This window comes from Pelodiscus sinensis, chromosome 19 (genome assembly GCF_052426305.1).
Source record: "Pelodiscus sinensis isolate ZL-2025 chromosome 19, ASM5242630v1, whole genome shotgun sequence".
In the NCBI taxonomy this organism is placed as follows: Eukaryota; Metazoa; Chordata; order Testudines; family Trionychidae; genus Pelodiscus; species Pelodiscus sinensis.
This window is the reverse complement of record NC_143070.1, coordinates 7,569,349-7,590,905: the sequence shown is the minus strand read 5'-3', so window position 1 is coordinate 7,590,905 and position 21,557 is coordinate 7,569,349. Positions and strand designations below refer to the sequence as shown.

The 21,557-nt window shown below is 47.4% G+C and overlaps 1 protein-coding gene across 1 annotated transcript; it reads left to right on the top strand.

The window, feature by feature from the left end:
* Window positions 1–69: 69 nt before the first annotated feature.
* On the top strand, window positions 70–21,382 carry LOC106731412 (uncharacterized). The gene is made up of 4 exons (XM_075913977.2): window positions 70–202; window positions 891–1,091; window positions 16,580–16,696; window positions 16,997–21,382. The coding sequence occupies exons 2-4, from the start codon at window positions 905–907 to the stop codon at window positions 18,439–18,441; spliced, it is 1,749 nt and encodes a 582-aa protein (XP_075770092.2). The 5' UTR covers window positions 70–202; window positions 891–904; the 3' UTR covers window positions 18,442–21,382.
* Window positions 21,383–21,557: the final 175 nt, after the last annotated feature.

The following is a 21,557-nucleotide window of genomic DNA, read 5'->3' as shown; positions in this document are numbered from 1 at the left end:
CGCGCGCAGCCGCGTTCCAGCCTCCCCCTGTCCCCGCGCCTGCGCACAGAGTGAGGGCAGCCGCCTCAGTCGCGGCTACTGCGCGTGCTCAGCGCGCAGGGGGAAGGGCGCCTGCGCAGCCTGCCTTAAGGAGCGAACTTTCAGGCCAGCTGTTGGAATCGCTCCAGTTCGCTGTGTGCGGCCGGGGAGCGCAGTGGGGAGGGTGAGAATTATAGAGCGCTGGGGTGCATGGGTTATGTGGGGGAAGGAGGATTAAGACTCAGGCTGCGGGGGAGGAGTCATGGGGCTGAGGGGAACTAGGAGGGAACAGAGGGAAGGTGTGGGGGAGGGTACGATTTTATTTTGTTTATTTTTGCTTCTCACTTGCGTGTGGCCCCCGACTGATTTTTCTGTGGGTCAGTGGCCCCCTAACCCAGAAAAGATTCCCACCCTTGCTGCAAGTGGGCCTTTTGTCTTCTCTTCATCTCTGCTGTGGAGAGGGTTTATAAAATCTGTCTGTTTAGCCCTATGAGAGGGTTTACCTCTGTGCTACAAATAAATGCAGGAGGATTCGGGGGGGGGGGGGGAGGGCTTTAACTGCAGGAGCCTACATTTAGACACCTGCATCCACAGTCAGACAGGTAAATAAGCCGCTGGTTTGTCAGAAACACTGGGTGCTCAGAACCGAATCCCATTGTTGCAGGTGCAGTTGTGTTGAAACTCAAGCCAGGTATTGACAGACATGAAAGATTCCAAATGCACAAACTTGTGTGTGCTCTTTATGGAGTATTTGCCCAAAATGGCAGAGGCTAGCATGTGTGTCACCAGGGACAGAGTCTGGGAGAATGGGGGTGTGGAAAGGATTAAAGCCCCTTCTGACATGTCTCCAATTGCCTTTCTCCCCCTGACAGGCTGCAGAACACCCATGTCTTGCTCTAGCACAGCTCATGGCCTGCAGAGCCAGGGAAAGGAAATGGCTGTGGCGGAGCCGGTAACCTTCGAGGAGGTGGCTGTGTATTTCTCAGAGGAGGAATGGGCTCTGTTGGACCCGGGCCAGAGAGCCCTCTACAGGGATGTGATGCAGGAGAATTATGAGGCTGTGAGCTGGCTGGGTAAGGATTCCTGTCCCCTCAGGTATCAGAAGCTGGGTGGCTCTGGAGCAGCTGGGTTGGGTTAGGTTCAGGGTCCCTCATTGTCCCCTGACCCTCCCCAATGTCTGGAGTATGAGCCCCAATGATCCTGGCTTCTCTGTGATAGACTGTCCCCTCCATGCCCTTTCTCAGGGGAAACAGGTTGAGGGACATGATATAAAGGTGCAGCTCTTCCTACAGCCAAGGTCTCAATGTGCTTCCCCACCATCTTGCCCTGTTGTGCCTTGGCCAAAGGTGACAGTTGAAGGGTCCAGGCAGGACCAGCAGATACCAAAGTTGTGGGGCTGGGTCCGGCTGCTGTTAGTGCCTGCAGGATTCCCTTGTGCCAGTGGGCTGAGCCCCTGGAAGGAGGGTGCAGTTCCCAGAGTCCTTTCCTGGCTGTGGCTGATCTCTGTGATATGCTGCTTCCTGTCAGGGAGAGGGGTTGGGGCTGAGGGAGGGTGGCTGAGGCAGTTCAGGCTCTGTGAGCGCTCTGTGGAGGGTAGCTCTGTAGTAGATAAATGTGCACAGAGCTCTTCCTGCTTTTGAGTCACAGGACCTGGGTTCTTTGAAAAGTTTGACTTTATTCTCTCGGGGGCTCACTTGCCTCAGTGTGCAATGGCGATAATCACGTCATCTGTCTTGTCTTTTTAGAGTGAAATATCTTTGGGTCGGGACTTTTTCTTTCTATTTGAATGTCTGGTTTCAAGCTCAGGAGACTTGTTCAGTTCTCTGCACCTGTCACAGATTCCTGTATGAACTTGGTCAAGTCACTTAGACCCTCTGGCTGTGTCTAGACTGGCATGATTTTCCGGAAATGCTTTTAACGGAAAAGTTTTCCATTAAAAGCATTTGCGGAAAAGAGCGTCTAGATTGGCCATTTTCGCGATCGGGGCTTTTTTGCGGAAAACAAATCTGAGTTGTCTACACTGGCCCTTTTGTGCAAAAGGACTTTTGCCTGAATGGGAGCAGCATAATATTTCTGCAAGAAGCACTGATTTCTTACAGTAGGAAGTCAGTGCTTTTGCGGAAATTCAAATGGCCAGTGTAGACAACTGGCAAGTTTTTCTGGAAAAGCGGCTGATTTTCCGGAAAAACTGGCCAATCTAGACACAGCCTCTGTGTGTTGTCGCCTATCTCTGCAATAGCTATTATAGTGTGTCCCTGTTTCTCAGGGCGGGGGAAGGATACCTACAGTAAAGAGGGGTGATGCTTAGCTCCATATGAGCACCCTGATAGCACAGTGGAGTCCTGATTTACACTGGAGTTCCCAGGTGCTGCTGTGATTGATAATCTTTGCTTCCCATAGCAGCTGCAGCACCATACAAATTGCTGCTAGTGCCACAGAGCATCCTTATGGCTGCTCAGGGCGGCCCTGTCTGGAGCTCTGATGCCAGCGGCACTGGCAAAGCATGTGGCTTGCCCATGCAGCACAGCTCAGGGTTGTTGCTAAAGAAAGACCCAGGCTCCGTTCGGGGGCTAAGGCGCTTGGCCAGGTTTATTGTTGAAGGAGCAGGGTGCTTGTGTCCCAGCTCCCCGGGCCCAGGTACAGTGAGACGTGTCCCACCCCGACGATTGTACCAGCTCAGCCAGCAACTTGAACTCTGCCCTTCAGCCAGCACCTACATGCCCTTCCTGTGACTTCCCCTTTCATACATTGACACGAACAAGGTGCACATTGAGCTCCGTGTCTTGCTGCCCCCTTATCCTTATACTTGCTTATTGGAACAAAACATCCGTGTCCATTATCCCCTCATCCCTCCTGGTTTGCACAGGGGTCAGTGTGTTCCTCTGCCATCTCTCAGGAGTGTGTGTTTTCTACCCTCCTCACTGCTCAGGAATGGGCTTAAGTGGTTAGCTTGTGTATCAGAGCGAGGTCAGTCCAAGCACATCTTCCCTTGCCTTGTCATTGAGGCAACTATGAGAATGAGGTGAGGCGCTGGCGTTAATTACTGTAAATATCTCCTTGCTGATATTGCTCCTGGCATATTTCAGACCTTGTAATTTTGTGATGGGAAAAGAGTGATTTTTTTCTCCACTATTAGAATTATAGAGCAAGCCCCGAGCAATGAATTCTCTGTTGCTCTAGGCCAACAGGCTTGTCGTCTCGTATCAGCAGGGATAGAGGAAGCGCTTGCGTCAGGCCAAGGTGTGTTTCAGTGGATAGCTGACGGATGTCTGCCAGGAGAGATTAGAAAGCCTGGGCTAAGATGAACTTTGATGGGAGGGAGACAGATCCAGAGTGGAGAGATACAGAGGGCTGAGGGATTCTACATGAGCAGAACTTAACGTAGGATCTGACTTGGAGTTTTTTATCATCAAGCGTTTAGGCTGCCTTTGTGGAGGTGGGTTAATAATCCGTGCTCTGCCTCACGCTCTGCGGAGGTTATCAAGCATTTTTAGAGCGTGCGGATGAGGCTACAGCGAGGTTTTAACAAGCGCGGCATCTGGCTCTCAGCGGCTGGCAGGTCCACACAGTGAACAACACGCTGAATAAACCCATGGCCTTTTCTGCTGCTGTGAACTTCTGGGTGACACACAGCAGTGCCAGGTGAAAAGAAATAGCTCTGTGGTGTTCTTGTGGCTGGGGTTGCCTGAAGAAGTTGCTTTCATACTGAAACAAAAAACAGGACTGTGTAGCACTTTAAAGACTAACAAGATGGTTTAATAGGTGATGAGCTTTCGTGGGCCAGACCCACTTCCTCAGATCAAATATTGGAAGAAAATTGTCACAACCATATATACCAAAGGATACAATTAAAAAAATGAACACATATGAAAAGAACAAATCAAATTTCAGAACAGAAGGGGGATGAAGGAGGGGAGATAAATGTCTGTGAACTAATGATATTAGAGGTGTTAATTGGGGAAGCTATCTTTGTAATGGGTAAGATAATTAGCATCTTTATTCAAATTTGAGTGTAAAGTGTCGTCGAATTTAAGCATGAATGACAGTTCAGAGGATTCTCTTGGAAGAATCCTTTTTCATACTGGTGACTCACTTTGGTTTTGTCTACTACACATACAAGCTTAGAGCGGCAGCACTTTCAACGCGGCAGGGTGGTCATAACGGAAGTGCTGTAGATCAGTGGCTCCCAGCCTTTTTTTACTCTGCGGACCAGGAAACCCATTCACAAACTTTTAGTGGACCAATAATATTTTATTTGCATATTCATTATGCAAATGACGAATATGCAAATAACACGTTGCCAGTCCTCCAAAATATGTACACTGGCCAGGGCCAGCGTTAGGCAAAATGGCGGCCTAGGCAAACTTGTATGTTGGCATCCCCGCCCCCCCCCCCCCACTTCAGGCATGGTGCCCCCCCCATTTCCCTTGGCTGCAATGGGCTCTCTACCTCCTGGGCCACCATCTTGTGCCTCCTTTGCCATTAACTCCTGCCTTTCCTGCACTCTGACTCCTACACTGTTCCTCTTACCCCAACATTTTATCACCTTCATCCCAACCTCTGCACAACCATCTTCAACCCAACCCCTGCACTTCCCTCCTACCTGCACCCCCAGCTCCAGCCCTGCATTGCCAGTGTGTCTAGCACACTGCCTCCCTGCCCAGTATCACCCAGCACCTTATGCCAGTGGTTCTCAATCTTTTCGGTCCATGACCCACCTGGCTCAATGTAAACCTTTTTGGGGACCACCAGCTGCTAATGGAAACTCGCTGTTAATTACATAATTATACCTGAGCCATTTTGCTAGTGCTGCAGCTTGGACAAATGGTTTAATGTAACCAGAAAGAAAGGAAATACTCATTGAAATTATTAAACAGACTAAGCATTTTAACTTTCTCATGCTAGTTTATCAAACAGGTAGCAGGTTTAAAACGAATAAAAGAAAGTTCTTCTTCACACAGCGTGTAGTCAACCTGTGGAACTCCTTGCCAGAGGAGGCTGTGAAGGCTAGGACTATAATAGAGTTTAAAGAGAAGCTAGATAATTTCATGGAGGTTAGGTCCATAAAAGGCTATTAGCCAGGGGATAAAATGGTGTCCTTGGCCTCTGTTTTTCCAGAGGCTGGAGAGAGATGGCAGGAGACAAATCGCTCGATCATTGTCTTCGGTCCACCTTCTCTGGGGCACCTGGTGCTGGCCGCTGTCGGCAGACAGGCTACTGGGCTAGATGGACCTTTGGTCTGACCCAGTACGGCCGTTCTTATGTTCTTATGTAAATGTCATTTTAAATAAAGTAAAATATTAATTTATGTCCAACACAAAAGGTTCCCATGTTTTCTTTATTTATGGCAGGGGTGGGGAACCTTTTTTGGGTGGGGGTAGAGGGGGCACTGAGAAGCAAAAAAACAAGCTCCAAAAAAAAAAACCAACCCGCAGCCCTCACTGATGTGGCCCCCAACTGAGACACCTCACTCCTCTGGTGCTCCAGCCCCAACAGGGAAGGAGGAAGGACAGGGAGCACTGCGGTTCAGGGTTTCCCATAGGCCAGATTTACTCTTATGGGGTTCCAGGGTTAGCGGATTTTGTGGACCCCCCCCCCCCATGCTGTGGGGTTGGACAAAAGTGAAGGATTCAGTATGTGGCACAGGGCTGCCAGTGACAGGAATGGGGGTGCAGAGTCTTGGCGGGAGATGGAGTGCTGGAGGGGGTGAAGTCTGGGTAGGAGGAAGGGTGCAGGAGCAAGCTGAGAGTAGAGCGTCTGGCCAGGTGGGAGAGTGCAGGAGCAAGGGAAGGTGCTGTGTGTAGCTAGGATGGAGGGTGCAGGAGCAAAAGTGGGTTCTGGAGCAGGCTGGGCGTAGGGTGTTTGTCCAGGAGAGAGGGGGCAGGAGTGGGATGGGGTAGGGTGTCTGGTCGGGGGAGGATGCAGGAGCAGGCTGGTGGTGCAGGGTCTCAGTAGGGTGGTGGTGCGGGGTCTGGGTTGGAGGGGGTGGGAGGTACTTACTTGCCTTTGTGCCCTGCACCGGTCCCTGGCATCGCCTCCACTGCGTCCATTGGCTGGATTCTGTTGGCACACAAGTGCCGGCTTCCTGCTGGGGGTTTGGGGGAGAGAGAAAGCCCCGAGCCTCACTTCGCGATCTGATTCGTGGAGAAGAAGCACTCCCCTCCCCTTCCTCCCAGTTGGTGTTCCCCTGCCACGGCCCCCAGAGCCACCACAAACAGTCAGCTTCAGCAACTGCCGTAGCCTGGCACTAATCTGCGGACCAGCGGTAGGGAACTGCTGCTCTAGATAAACCACCTCCACAAGGGGAGTTGTGGTTGGGGAATTTGGGGCCAGACTGAAAGGAAGCTCCAGCTGGTGTCGGGCACCCATGCTGACCCTCAGGCCTTTATCCCACAGGGCCACTCGCAGATTGGTCAGTCCGGAGAGGAAAGACGGGGAGAAAACTTTAACTTGTCTTCTAGGAGACAGGTGACATCTTCTCTTCCTCTTCTCCAAAGTGCACAAGCAGCAGGAAACACAGCAGCATCCCCTCAAGTGGTTCCGTACATCGCTTGACAAAAGCAACAGGGCCTCAGGGTTCGTCTGGACCCCAAAGCGCTTCCCATTTCTCCCAGCGGAGGCAGAGACCGTCGGGATTGGGAGCCACAAATCTTTCAACCTCCATGACTTCGTTAGGCAACGAGGCAGCCAGGCCATGGCCCACTCCTATTGCTGATGGGTTTGAAAACTGGTCTTGTAGCTTAAGAACATAAGAACGGCCGGACGGGGTCAGATCAAAGGTCCCTCTAGCCCAGTGTCCTGTCTGCTGACAGTGGCCAATGCCAGATGCCCCTAGAGCAGGGGTCTCCAATCTTTTTAAGCACAAGGTCACTTTTTGAATTTAAGTGCACTCCAAGATATACCTCAAATATAAATACCCTAGCCCCGCCTCCTTCCCACCCCTTCTCCAAGGCCCCGCCCCTGCTCGCTCCATCCTCCCTTTCTTGCCCATCCTCACTCACTGGGGTAGAGGGTTCGGGGTGCAGGCTCTGGTCTTGGATTAAGGGACCTGGAGTGTGAGAAGGGCTCTGAGCTGCTCTTGGGGCAGGCAGTTGGGATGTAGGAAGGGGTTCTCGGTGCAGCCTCTGGGATGGCGTTTGGATGCAAAGGTGCTCAGGGCTGGGGCTTGGGGTGTATGAGGGGGTTCATGACTAGGGTAGGAGTTTGGGATGTGGGCTCCAGCTTGGCCCTGCTTATCTCAGGTGGCTCCTGGGTGTTGGTGCAGTGGGGCTAAGGCAGGCACCACTCCCTAAAGTAGCTAGCAAACTCCATCCCAAGTCCTGTTGTACCCCCTCTCTGCTCAGTGGAGGGGTTAACTACACCTAGCCAGGTGGAGTGACCAGTAGGAATGTAGGTGGGACTTTCAAACTGGGACGAAGGAATTTGGGTTTTTTCCTTTCTCCTTTTGTCTCTCTGGGTGTGTTTTCTGCAGCTACAGAGAGGGACAAGCATGTCTCTCTCTCTCTCCAAGACACCATTCTTCATTTTTGTAAGTAGGGTAAAGTTTAGGTAGTTTCATTAGGCTTTATTGTTTTAAGGGTTGGGTATGGGATCTGAGATCTGGCACTGCTTAAAAGATGTTTTGGCTTTTCTTTGTAACTAAGTTCTAGGCCCATGGAGTTTCTCCACGAGTATATTTTGTTACCTCCCTATCTAGTCATTATGCTTGCAACAGGAATATTGTTGTAATAATAAAAGTTCTTTCTTTTCTTTTTATTAACCTGGCAGTGGTTAATTGTGTGCCCTGATTTTTATTTTAGGGGTGAGATTTCCCAAATGATCTTTCCCCTGATTTTTTTTATCAACATTTGGGTGGTGGCAGCGGAAGTTTTATTCCCAAGATCTAGGTTTTTAAGATTTTGGGGGAAGTTTTATACCAAAGCCTGGTAGATAAGGCTTTGGGGTACACTTGCTGGCCCCCACTTCTGCATTTATCATGCCAGAGTGGGGAAGGAGTGACAACCGGTTACACGGTGGGAGGGGGCAACTTGACAGCAGCACCCTCCTCTCTCTCCTCTGCCCTGTACAGAAAGCAGGAGCCTCCCCAGAGGGAGGGCCAGCTTCAAGGCAAAGGGCAGGAGACTAACAGCACTGTGGGGAGAGGCAGCTGAAGCGCTGTCACTTGATAATCCTTACTGGCTTGGCCTACAGGCTATCTGTCAGAGGCTCCAAGATCTACTAGTAGATCTTGATCTATTGGTTGGTGACCACTGTCCTAGAAGGAATGAACAGAACAGGGAATCATCAAGTGATCCTTTCTGGGTCACCCATTCCCAGCTTCTGATCAACTAAGGCATTCCTCCTCAGCCATTGATGGACCTATCTTCCAAGAAGTTATCTTTCTCTATTTCAAAACCTGTTAAAGACCCAGTCTTCACAATATCCTCTGGCAAGGAGTTCCACAGGTTAACTGTGCATTGCGTGAAGTAGTATTTCTTTTTGGTTTTGAACCTGCTACCTATTAATTTCATTTGGTGACCCCCTAGTTCTTATATTATGGGAACAAGTAAATAACTTTTCTTCACTCACTTTCTCCACGCTAATCATGATTTTATAGACCTCTGTCGTTTTCCCCCCTTCGTCATAGAATCATAGAATACTAGAACTAGAAGGGACCTCAAGAAGTCATCCAGTCCAGTCGTCTGCCCTCATGGCAGGATCATGCACTTTCTAGATTATCCCTGATAGATGTCTTTCTAATCTGCTCTTAAATGTCTCCAGTGATGAAGATTCTACAACCTCCCCAGGCAATTTATTCCAGTGTTTAGCCACCGTGACAGTTAGAAAGTTTTTCCTAATGTCCAACCTAACCCTCTCTTGCAGCAATTTAAGCCCATTGCTTCTTGTCCTGTCATCAGAGAGGAGAGCAATTTTTCTCTCTCCTCCTTGTAACCCTTTTAGATACTTGAAAACTATCATGTCCCCTCTCTGCCTTCTTTCCAAACGAAACAAGCCCAGTTCTTTCAGTCTTCCCTTATAGCTCATGTTTTCTAGACCTTTAATCATTTTGGTTGCTCTTCTCTGAACCTGCTCCAGTTTCTCAACATCTTTCTTGGAATGTGGTGCCCAGAACTGGACACAGTACTCCAACTGAGGCCTAACTAGCGCAGCACAGAGTGGAAGAATAACTTCTTGTCTTGCTCACAACACTCTTGTTAATGAATCCCAGAATCATGTTTGCTTTTTTTGCAACAGCGTCACACTGTTGACTCATATGTAGCTTGTGGTCCACTCTGACCCCTAGATCCCTTTCAGCAGGACTCCTTCCTCGACAATCACTTCCCATTCTGTATGTGTGACACGGATTGTTCCTTCCTAAGTACAATATTTTGAATTTGTCCTTATTGATCTTCATCCTAATTACCTCAGACCATTTCCATAGTTTGAAATTCTAACTTCCCTGAAGCACAGAGGTTCCCTATGGCATTTTAGTAATAACAGTTGATTTTCTATAGCTTTGTAAATATTTTAGCACTGGAATTTCTGAAATCTTCTTTGTGGTTTTGGTGTATGCCAACACACTTAAATGAACTGACTAAACACAAAACATTCAGAAGTTGAAAGGCCGTCTTGCTCCCACTGCTCTTGTACACCACTAGTTGAAACCAGAACCCTTTTAGGGTTGTGTTTGTTTGTTTGTTTGTTTTTAAAGTTACAACAGATAATTACTCCAGCCAGGACTGGCTAGGCTCTTTAGAACTCAGTACTCAGCGAATTAAATGTAAGTGCAATAGAAATAAAAAAATAATAAAATAGACACTGGGAAAGAATAAAAGGGCAGAGATTATCTAAGTGCATTGCAGGAACTACCAAGTAGTAATGACAACAATAATACATTTATGTGCTGCAAGGTGAGTGTGAAAGAGACTGTGTATGTGTGAGACACAGAGAAGGTGTGTAAATGGGTGACGCCATGTGTGTGACACGGTAGGTTTGTTGGTGGGTGACACAGAGGTAGACTGTGTGTCAGACATATTGGTGTGTGTTTAGAAGAGAGGGACAGAGGTTGCGTGTGCACTGGTTGCGCTTCTGGACCAGTTTCTGAGAAACCTCGTGCTGTCCCTTCAAGACACTGCAAGCCGCCCTGAACTCTCTTGTCTCTCCTCCTCCGCTCCGCACATATTGGATATATGAGCTGGGGAAGAATTGTGTGTGTCACAGAGTGTGTATATATGTGTGAGAGAAAGAAGGATGTAAGCAACCAGCATAAGCTTATCGGTTAGTTGAGTAGTGACTCAACTCAATCAGAGAGAGGAAGCAGTGGGTGGGGGGGGGGGGGACTAGGAGTTGGTGCTGGGAGAGCCGGCTTAAAAGCTGCTTCCCCTTAGCACCGTCTCCAGGATGCTGCCTGCTCCTCTTCCCCCTCCCCTCCGCCCCCACACCAGAGAGGGAGGCTGCTGAGAAGTAGCCCCTGTCCACACCGGTCCTAGTGGGGAGCTGGGCTCCCCCGCGGACAGGGGCTGCTGCAACCAAACAGTCCCTGTTCATGGCAACCAGGACTGACCACAGATAGGGGCTACGTCTACATTGGCCCCTTTTCCGGAAGGGGCATGTTAATTTCACGAGTCGTAATAGGGAAATCCGCGGGGGATTTAAATATCCCCCGCGGCATTTAAATAAAAATGTCCGCCGCTTTTTTCCGGCCTTTAGAAAAGCCGGAAAAGAGCGTCTACACTGGCCCCGATCCTCCGGAAAAAAAGCCCTTTTCCGGAGGATCTTATTCCTACTTTGAAGTAGGAATAAGATCCTCCGGAAAAGGGCTTTTTTTCCGGAGGATCGGGGCCAGTGTAGACGCTCTTTTCCGGCTTTTCTAAAAGCCGGAAAAAAGCGGCGGACATTTTTATTTAAGTGCCGCGGGGGATATTTAAATCCCCCGCGGATTTCCCTATTACGACTCGTGAAATTAACATGCCCCTTCCGGAAAAGGGGCCAATGTAGACGAGCCCAGGGGCTTCATTCCCAGGAGCAACTGCAGAATGGTGCAAGGTAGGGGAGGGGCACCCTGAGCACATGCTATGGGATCTGTGAACTCTGCTGAGCAGGATGTGAATCTGTCCTGCATGGCCACATGTGCACGCAGCTTACAGGGAGCCCAGGTGGCGGGGAGCTCATTGTCCCAAGCAAAGCCCCCAGCACTGTGAGCGAAATAGAGTTCAGTGTCACATGAGCTGGTCACATGTCCCTGTCTGGTCTGATGAGTCATTGCAGGCATTACCCACCATCTGGCTGAAAAGTCCACGGGAAAGTCCATCGAGTGGGGCTCAGATTTCCATTGCCAATGGTCTTTGTTGATGGACCATCAGTCTGAATGTTGCATTAACAGCCTTGGTCTACACTAGGGTGTTATTTCAAAATAAACCCTCTTAGGTTGAATTTATAAGCCGAGTGTCCACACTACCATTATTTCGAAAGAACAGACCGCTTATTTCAAAACCTGTACTCTTGCTTTCCTCAGGGAATAATGCTAATTTTGAAAGTCATTTTGAAATAAATAATTTCCTAGTGTAGACATGCCCACAGTATGCTGGCTGTACGGGATGGAAGCTATCTTGTGGGTACATCCGTAGCAGCAACCATATTTGAAATACAAGTGCATGGTCCACATTCATAAATTGAGGTGCAAAAATGATGTACATATACAAACAGGATAATCATAGTCACCACTGTTGCAAGGGATTGTGGATTGCAACTGCTTTAAATGCTAAAGAGAGGGGATTACCACATAGGAGTGTACAGGGTTTGCTTATTCAGTTAAAACTGGGAAGGGAAGAGAATCTCACTCATATACTCAACCACACATACAGTCCCAGGCAGGCTGATAAGGCAAGCAGAAGGCAGTTCGTGTTATCTGATCTTCCCAAGTTGACTCCTGAGCTGGTCCACTGGCCAGGCGATTCGAGTAGACGGCGTTCTGGGAGGCTCCTCTTGATGGTCAACCAACAACCTGTGTCTGCGTCCCTCTCTCCTTTAAGGATTAGCCACGTGCAGCTTCTGACTCTCTGGGCCTCTTCCTGCTGGGGCCGTGTACACTGTTGTTTACTCCTACTGTTTATCTTAGAGTTTTCCCGCCTCTTGTGTCCACCTCAGACATTCTTTTGCACTCACTCTGGGAAGAGATAGGAGGTTAACAGATAACACTTTAATGGTTTAGGGAACCAAATAACAATTAACAGGTTAGAAAGAGAACAACATCCATTTGAACTCTTTCCTTGTTCCTCTTTTGCCTCCAACACCCACATCAGAACTTTCCCAGTGACACCGCACACGACACACTTTGTATATGGTTTGTTGCAACTGTGTAGCAGTGGCAGCACAATGACCCACATGGTCATATTATAATCTTGTAACATCACAGGGAGATCTTCCCAGCACTATATGATGATCCAAGAAGGGATCATAGAACCATAGAGCTGGAAGAGACCTCAGAAGGTCATCAAGTCCAGCCCCCTGCTCTAGGCAGGACCAATCCCAACTAAATCACCTAGAAAAGTTAGATGCCTGCAAGTCACCAGGGCCTGATGAAATGCATCCTAGAATACTCAAGGAGCTGATAGAGGACGTATCTGAGCCTCTAGCTATCATCTTTGGAAAATCATGGTAGACAGGAGAGATTCCAGAAGACTGGAAAAGGGCAAATACAGTGCTCATTTATAAAACAGGAAATAAGAACAACCCAGAAAACTACAGACCAGTTAGTTTAACTTCTGTGCGAGGGAAGATAATGGAACAGATAATTAAGGAAATCATCTGTAAACACTTATCAGAGGGGTAGCCGTGTTAGTCTGAATCTGCAAAAGCGGCAAGGAGTCCTGTGGCACCTTATAGACTAACTGAAGTGTAGGAGCATAAGCTTTCACGGGCAAAGACCCACTTCGTCAGATGCATGACGTGAACACTTGGAAAGCGGCAAGGTGATAGGGAACAGCAGCATGGATTTGTAAAGAACAAATCATGTCAAACCAATCTGATAGCGTTCTTTGATAGGATAACGTCTTGTGGATAAGGGAGAAGCGGTGGATGTGGTATACCTAGACTTTAGTAAGGCGTTTGATACAGTCTCGCATGATATTCTTATCAATAAATGAGGCAAATACAACTTAGGTGGGGCTACTATAAGGTGGGTGCATAACTGGCTGGATAACTGTGCTCAGAGAGTAGTTATTAATGGTTCACAATCCTGCTGGAAAGGTATAACAAGTGAGGTTCCGCAGGGGTCTGTTTTGGGACCGGCTCTCTTCAATATCTTCATCAACGATTTAGATATTAGCATGGAAAGTACGCTTATTAAGTTTGCATATGATACCAAGATGGAAGGGATTGTGACTAATCTGGAGGATAGGGTCATAATTCAAAATGATCTGGACAAATTGAAGAAATGGTCTGCGGTAAACAGGATGAAGTTTAATAAGAACAAATGCAGAGTGCTCCACTTAGGAAGGAACAGTCAGTATCACACATGCAGCATGGGAAGCGACTGTCTAGGAAGGAGTACGGCAGAAAGGGATCTAAGGGTTATAGTGGACCACAAGCTAAATATGAGTCAGCGGTGTGATGCTGTTGCAAAAAAAGCAAACATGATTCTAGGATGCATTAGCAGGTGTGTTGTGAGCAAGACACGAGAAGTCATTCTTCCGCTCTACTCTGCGCTAGTTAGGCCTCAGTTGGAGTATTGTGTCCAGTTCTGGGCAGCACATTTCAAGAAGGATGTGGAGAAATTGGAGAGGGTCCAGAAAAGAGCAACAAGAATGATTAAAGGTCTAGAAAACATGGCATATGAAGAAAGCCTGAAAGAATTGGGTTTGTTTAGTTTAGGAAAGAGAAGATTGAGGGGGGACATGATAGCAGTTTTCAGGTATCTAAAAGGGTGTCATAAGGAGACGGGAGAAAATGTGTTCATCTTTACCTCTGAGGTTAGAACAAGAAACAATGGGCTTAAACTGCAGCCAGGGAGGTTTAGGTTGGACATTAGGAAAAAGTTCCTAACCATCAGAGTAGTCAAACACTGGAATAAATTTCCCAGGGAGGTTGTGGAATCTCCATCTGTGGAGATATTTAAGAGTAGGTTAGATAAATGTCTATCAGGGATGGTCTAGACAGTATTTGGTCCTGCCGTGAGGGCAGGGGACTGGACTCGATGACCTCTTGAGGTTCCTTCCAGTCCTAGTATTCTGTGATTCTGATTTCCTCGCTGCTCCTGTTGGCTGGAATTGTGACCAATAGGAGCAGCGGGAAGCTGTGCTTGGGAGTGATGGGGGCGCAAAGCCAGGTAAGCACCCCCCCATCCCCAGATCCTGCACCCCAATATCCCTTCACTCACCCTTCTACCAAGACACTACATCCCCAGCTTGCTCCTGCCCCCTCCCTTGTTCCTACCTCCTGACCAGACACCCTACCCCCAACCTGTTCCTGCACCCTCCCTACTGGCCATACTCTTCACCCGCCCTTGCTCCTGCACTCTCCCCTCTGGCCAGACACCCTACCCCTAGCCCGCTCCTGCATCCTCCCTTGCTCCTGTACCTTTCCTTGTTTTGCCCCCTCCCCCTGGCCAGACATGCTACTCCCAGCCTGCTCCTGCACTCTTCCTTCCATCCAGACCTTGCACCCTCCCCACCTCCTGCCCAGATCCTGAACCCCCATCCATCTCGTCAGCCCTGTGCCGCACACGGAACCTCTCATTTTTGTGCCAACCCCAGAGCCTAGTGGGGTTCAGAAAACCCACTAACCCTGGAACTCCAGAAGAGTAAATCTCACCTTTGGGAAGCCCTGAACCTCAGTCCTTCCTGTTCTCTCCCTCCCCTGTTGGGGCTGGGACACCAGAGGCATGAAATAACTCAATTGGGGGCCATATCAGTGAGGGTTGGGGATTTTTGGAGGGGGTTTCTTTTGCTTCTCACTTGTGTGGTGCCCAACTGATTTTTTTTTTCTGTGGGTCAGTGGCCCCCAACCCAAAAAAAGTTCCTCATCTCTGCCATAAATAAAGAAAACATGGGAAACTTTTGTGTTGGACATAAATTAATATTTTATTTAATTTAAAATGAAGTTTAATTAAACTAAAATGAGAAAGTGAATGTATTTAATCTGTTTAATAATTTAAATTAACATTTCCTTTCTTACTGATTAAATTAAACTGTTCTTCCTAGCTGCAGCACTCGCAAAATGGCTTGGGTGTAATTATGTAATTAATGATGAGTTTCCATTAGCTGGTGGTCCAAGGAAAGGTTTTGCATTAAACAAGGTGGGCCACTGGCCAAAAAGTTTGAGAACCACTGACAGGTAGATACGTTGGAGGATAAGAATAGGGTCAAGAGGTGACCTAGAGAAATTGGACAATTAGGCCAAAATAAATCTGATGAAGTTCAACAAGGACAAGTGCAGAATCCTGCACTTGGGACAGAGGAATCCCATGCACTGTTACAGGCTGGGGACCGACTGGCTAAGCAGCAGGTCGGGAGAAACAGACCTGGTGGTTACAGTGTATGAGAAGCTGGATATGAGTCCACGGTGCCCTTGTAGCCAAGAAGACTAATAGCATATTAGCTATTAGGAGGAGCATTGCCAGCAAATCTAGAGCCATGATTATTCTCCTTTAGTCAGCACTGGTGAGGCCACATCTGGAGTACTGCATCCAATTCTGGGCTCCCCATTACAGAAAGGATGTGGACACATTGGAGTGGGTCCAGCAGATGGCAACCAAAATGATGAGGGGGCTGGAGCACATGACTTATGAGGAGAGGCTGAGGGATTTGGGCTTGTTTAGTCTACGGAAGAGTGAGGGGGGATTTTAGCATTTAAATACCTGAAGGGAAGTTCCAAAGAGGATGGAGAGAGGCTGTTCTCAGTGGCGGCAGATGACAGAACGAGGAGCAATGGTCTCAAGTTACAGTGGGGGAAGTCTAGGTTGGAAATTAAGAAAAACTATTTCACTAGGTGGGTGGGGAAGCACTGGAAAGGGTTACCTAGGGAGGTGGTGGAATCTCCATCCCTAGAGGTTTTTAAGTCCCGGCTTGACAAAGCCCTGGCTGGGATGTTTTAGTTGGGGTTGGTCCTGCCTTGGGCAGGGAGTTGTTGGACTCAATGACCTCCTGAGGCCTTTTCCAAACCTGTAATTATAAGATTCTAAGAAGTTTTAGTGACCTGCCATGTGTTAGCTGCAGTTTAAGCCCTGCCTGTGGCCCTCGGTGTCAGATCTGCAAGCCCTCACTAGAGCTCAACTTCTGAGCATTGTGTTCCTGTCATGTCCTCGGATGGGGGGGATGGAACAGGACATGAGGGAGACTTAATTGTACCCTAGAGAATGCAGCAGAGCACTCAGCTCCCCTAGGGAATACAGTGGGCCTCAGGCAGGGAGGATGCACCTTTACTGAAGGTAAGCGTGATGTGGGATCTTGTACCATCCAGAGCTCAGCCTCTGCAAGGTAGGGAAGGAGCCTTTCTGGGTGGACAAATCAGACCCTGGCTCTGGAAGTAGTAATGGCATGGACCTTAATGAACAAGATAAACACTTGGGTAATTGTTCCCCAAGCAGGATTTCCAGTCTCCAAAGCTTATGTGATCTCCTGGGTGGAGCGAGGGGAGAAGCGGTGGATCCCAGATCTCCAAGTCTGTGAAGAAGGGGAGATCATCAGCGACACCCACACAGGTGAGCAATCAGCTACACTGACTCAGAAACCAATTTCTGTCTCCTTACAGCAGGTGCATTTTCATCAAGTCTCACTGACCCTTCAGCCTGTCTTCAACTCCAGTCAGAAGATGGGGGGGGGACAAGGTTGGGTTCTCTCCTTTGGGAAAGGGCTATGAGGAAGGAGAATGAATTCAGTTCATGATTATTCAAACTTTCCAGCCGTTATTTGGGTGTGTTCCCTTTTCTATTCCACTTCCAGAGTTTTCCTTTCAGCTCAGCACAGAGAATGTTTTCTGAATTTTCTCTCTATCCCAACAGGTGATGGATCGCTGTGTGAGAACAATGAGAAGAGATTTCAGCAGGAAGGACCAGAGCGAATGGCTCCACATGGAATGTTATTGAGAAGATCTGAAGGGCGTGATTCCCAGATATGTGAACAGGGAGAGACCTGTGAGAGTCAGAGTAGCCCAGAAAGGCAGCAGGGAAACCATCCAGTGGAGGGACAGGGTAAATCCAGTCACAGAAGCAGAGGTGTGAAAAAACCCACAGAAACTGTTCAACAGAAAATACCCCATCAACAAGCACCCTCTACTTACAGTGAGTGTGCATCTCTTATTGAACATCAAAGCACCCACACAGGAGAGAAGTCCTTCAAATGCTCTGACTCTGGGAAATGCTTCAGTCGACGTTCATGCCTTAGTAGCAGTCAGATAATACATAGAGGAGAGACACCCAATAACTGCTCTGACTATGGGAAAAGCTTCATTCAGAGCTCAGACCTAATTGAACATCATAGAATCCACAGAAGAGAGAAACGCTTCAACTGCTCTGACTGTGAGAAAAGCTTCAGTAGGATCTCACACCTCATTACACATCAGAGAATCCACACAGGGGAGAAACCCTTTTACTGTGAGGACTGTGGGAAAAGCTTCAGTGCTCACTCAAATCTTATTAGACATCAGAGAACCCATACAGGAGAGAAACCTTTCAACTGCTTTGACTGTGGGAAAAGCTTCAGTGAGAGCTCAGACCTTGTTAGACATAGGAGAATTCACACAGGAGAGAAACCATTCAACTGCTCTGACTGTGAGAAAAGCTTCAGTAGGATCTCACACCTTATTACACACAGGAGGATCCACACAGGAGAAAAACCCTTCAGCTGCTCTGACTGTGGGAAAAAATTCAGTGGACACTCAAGTCTTATTAGACATCAGCGAACCAATACAGGAGATAAACCTTTCCATTGCTCAGACTGTGGGAAAAAGTTCACTATGCATTCAAATCTTATTAGTCATGAGAGAATCCACACTGGAGAGAAACCTTTCAGCTGCTCTGATTGTGGGAAAAACTTCAGTGAGAGGTCACACCTTGTTAGACATAGGCGCATTCACACAGGGGAGAAACCTTTTTACTGCTCTGATTGTGGGAAAAGCTTTACTGTGCACTCAAATCTCATTAGACATCAGAGAACCCACACAGGAGAGAAACCCTTCAACTGCTCTGACTGTGGGAAAAGCTTCCGTACCAGCACACACCTCATTAGGCACTGCAAAATCCATACAGGGGAGAAACCCTTTTACTGCTCTGACTGTGGGAAAAACTTCAGTAGTAGCTCACACCTTGTTAGACATAGGAGAATCCACACAAGGGAGAAACCCTTTGTCTGCTCTGAATGTGGGGAAAGCTTCAGTCGGTGCAGAAATCTTAATAATCATCGTACAATCCACACCAGACAGAAACCCAATAACCTAAGTTCCCTTTAAGTTGTGAGGCTATGTGGCTGTGCAGCAGCCTATTAAGTGCCGTGCAAGCACTTAGGGCTATGGTGGGGAGAGATGTCTCTACCCATTGTTCTCAGCCCCAGCCCAGACTTGCCATGGCAGGCAAACAGTTGGCTATCTACAGCCCTCAGCCCTATAACTGCCATGTCAGAGAGAGGTGTCTCTATTTCCTCACTCCTCACAGCAGCACCTGAGCTGAGGGAGAGAGCTGGTGGGACTCTTCTCTTCTCAATGTAGCCTTTCACTGGCCTGCCTTTCAAACCCCTCCATCCTTCACCCACCTCAGAAATCCCACCCTTCCCCCAGCTGAAGCCCTTACCCTTCCACACCTCAAACTTCTATCTCAGCCCTGAGCCCATCAGCCCCATCCCAGAGCCAGCCTTCACACCCCGGCTCCATAGCTCTTTGCCATAGCCCTGAGCCCCCTTCCCACAATCCAAACCCCTGAGTCCCAGCCCTACTCCTACCACATGAACTTTGTTCTGTGCACCAGTATGGAGATGATGTGTTGCACATTCCCTACATATTGGTACCCCTAACAAAATTCATTCTGCATACATGTGGAAAAAAATGGATGGAACACTGTGTATAATTGCTCTGACTGAGAAAATTTTCAGTGAGCGGTCAGACTTTGTTAGACGGAGAATCCACACAGGAGAGAAACCCTTCAACTGCTCTGACTGAGAGAAAAGTTTCAGCAAATACTCACACCCTATTGAACATCAGATAGTTCTCACAAGACCAAACCATTATAAATGCTCTGACTGCAGGCAAAGTTTTGATCTGAGTGGATAGCTCATTGATCATCTGTCAGAAGAGGTTGCTTTACAGCCCAAGACTGGCGGTCCTCCACTATAAAGCACACCAAATCAGTCATAAAAAGCACTTCTGTTTGATGCACTGGTCAGCAAGAAGACACACAAGCAATCCTCTCAGACACATCAGCTTCTCCAGTGCCACAGCCAGTATCACATCTTACACAGGTGAGAGGTTATGAAAACCAGTTTCACCAAATCTGAAGAGGTTCTCTCAATCCTCAAGGAACAGTCACATTTCCAGATTAATGTACACCTTAGATCTTATACAAAATCTAAAATTGAATGTTTTATTAATAAAGAAAGAAAAGGTTGAAAGTAAAATTGTTAATGACAACAATTTACAGGCTGTGCAGGCTTGTAGCAGAGATGGAATAAACTGCTGTCTTAAACATCTCTGGAATACATCCTTTGTTAGGATGGGTCATCAGTTCTTTTGGGCTCAAGTTGTAGCAAAGATGCTCCTGAAATGATGAGTTGAAATGAAGACAGACAAGATGGAGGAACTCTAGGGCCATCTTTATATCCTTGCCCACGTGGCGGGAATTCCATTGTTCACACTGTGAAAGTACCTCCCAAAATGGAGTTTGTCACATGAGCAAGTCACCTGTCCATGCATGACTCAGTCCTTTTTATGCAAGCAGCCATAGCTTACATACTGGTCTGAAGTTACACAGCAAAGTCTTTATAATTTCAAGTACAGAAATGATACATGATATGAGTGGTATAAGTAGAATCAGCGAATCATAAGTTTTCTGTAGGCATCTCACCTGGTCCATTTTGCACAAGATTTGATGCAAGCATATGACAGTGGTTGCAACAATGTTATGTATATACATAATGTCACAACTATGAACTGCCAAGGGCAGGAAAAGCCTCTGTTGGAGGTCAGTCCTTGTTGTTCACCAGAGAATCCACACAGGGAAGAAACCTTTAAAATGCCCTATATTTGGGAAAATGTCAGAGAGAGCTCAGTCATTAACAAACCTCAGGGAAGCTCTGGAGAAGAGTGCCCCAAGTGCAGGAAGGCCTTCTAGTACATCTCATCCCTCATGAGATGTAAGTGCATCCACCCAGGACACACACCATAAAAGTGTGCTGACTAGGGATGGGCCAAGAGAATAAAATTTTTCTTTATTCCTACAATCCTAGTGAAATAAATAGAAAGGAACATAAACACTGTCAAATCAAGTGTAAAAATGTAATAAGAAAAGCAAAAAAAGGTTTTGAGGAACAGCTAACCAAAAACTCAAAAAGAAATAACAAAATGTTTTTTAAGTACATTAGAAGCAGGAAGCCTGCTAAAAAACTGTGGGTCCCCTAGATGATCGAACTATAAAAGGAGCAATCAAGGATGATAAAGTCATTGCAGAGAAACTAAATGATTTCTTTGCTTCAGTCTTCACAGCTGAGGACGTTGGGGAGATTCCCAAATCTGCACCGTCCTTTGTGGGTGATGAATCTGAGGAACTGTCCCGGATTGAAGTGTCATTAGAGGAGGTTTTGGAACAAATAGAAAAACTGAATGTTAACAAATCTCCAGGACCGGATGGCATTCATCCAAGGATTCTAAAAGAACTCAAATGGGAAATTGCTGAACTATTATCTGTGGTTTATAACCTATCCCTTAAATCGGCTTCCATACCTAATGACTGGAAGGTAGCCAATGTGACACCAATATTTAAAAAGGGCTCTAGAGGTGGTCCGGGCAATTACAGACTGGTAAGTCTAACTTCAGTACCGGGCAAATTAGTCAAAACAATAGTAAAGAATAAAATTGTGAAGCATGTAGAAGAACATAATTTGTTGGACAAAAGTCAACATGGTTTCTGTAAAGGGAAATCCTGTCTTATTAATCTATTAGAGTTCTTTGAAGGGGTTAACAAACATGCGGACAAGGGGGATCCAGTAGATATAGTACACTTGGATTTTCAGAAAGCCTTTGACAAGGTCCCTCACCAAAGGCTCTTGTGTAAATTACATGGGCATGGGATAAGAGGAAAAGTCCTTTCTTGGATTGAGAACTGGTTAAAAGATAGGAAACAAAGACAGGTAGGAATAAATGGTAAATTTTCAGAATGGAGAGGGGTAACTAGTGATGTCCCCCAAGGGTCAGTCCTAGGACCAATCCTGTTCAACTTTATTCATAAATGATCTGGAGAAAGGGGTAAGCAGTGAGGTGGTAAAGTTTGTGGATGATACCAAACTGTTTAGGATAGTCAAGACAGAAGCAGACTGTGAGGGACTCCAAGAAGATCTCACCAAACTGAGTGATTGGGCAAC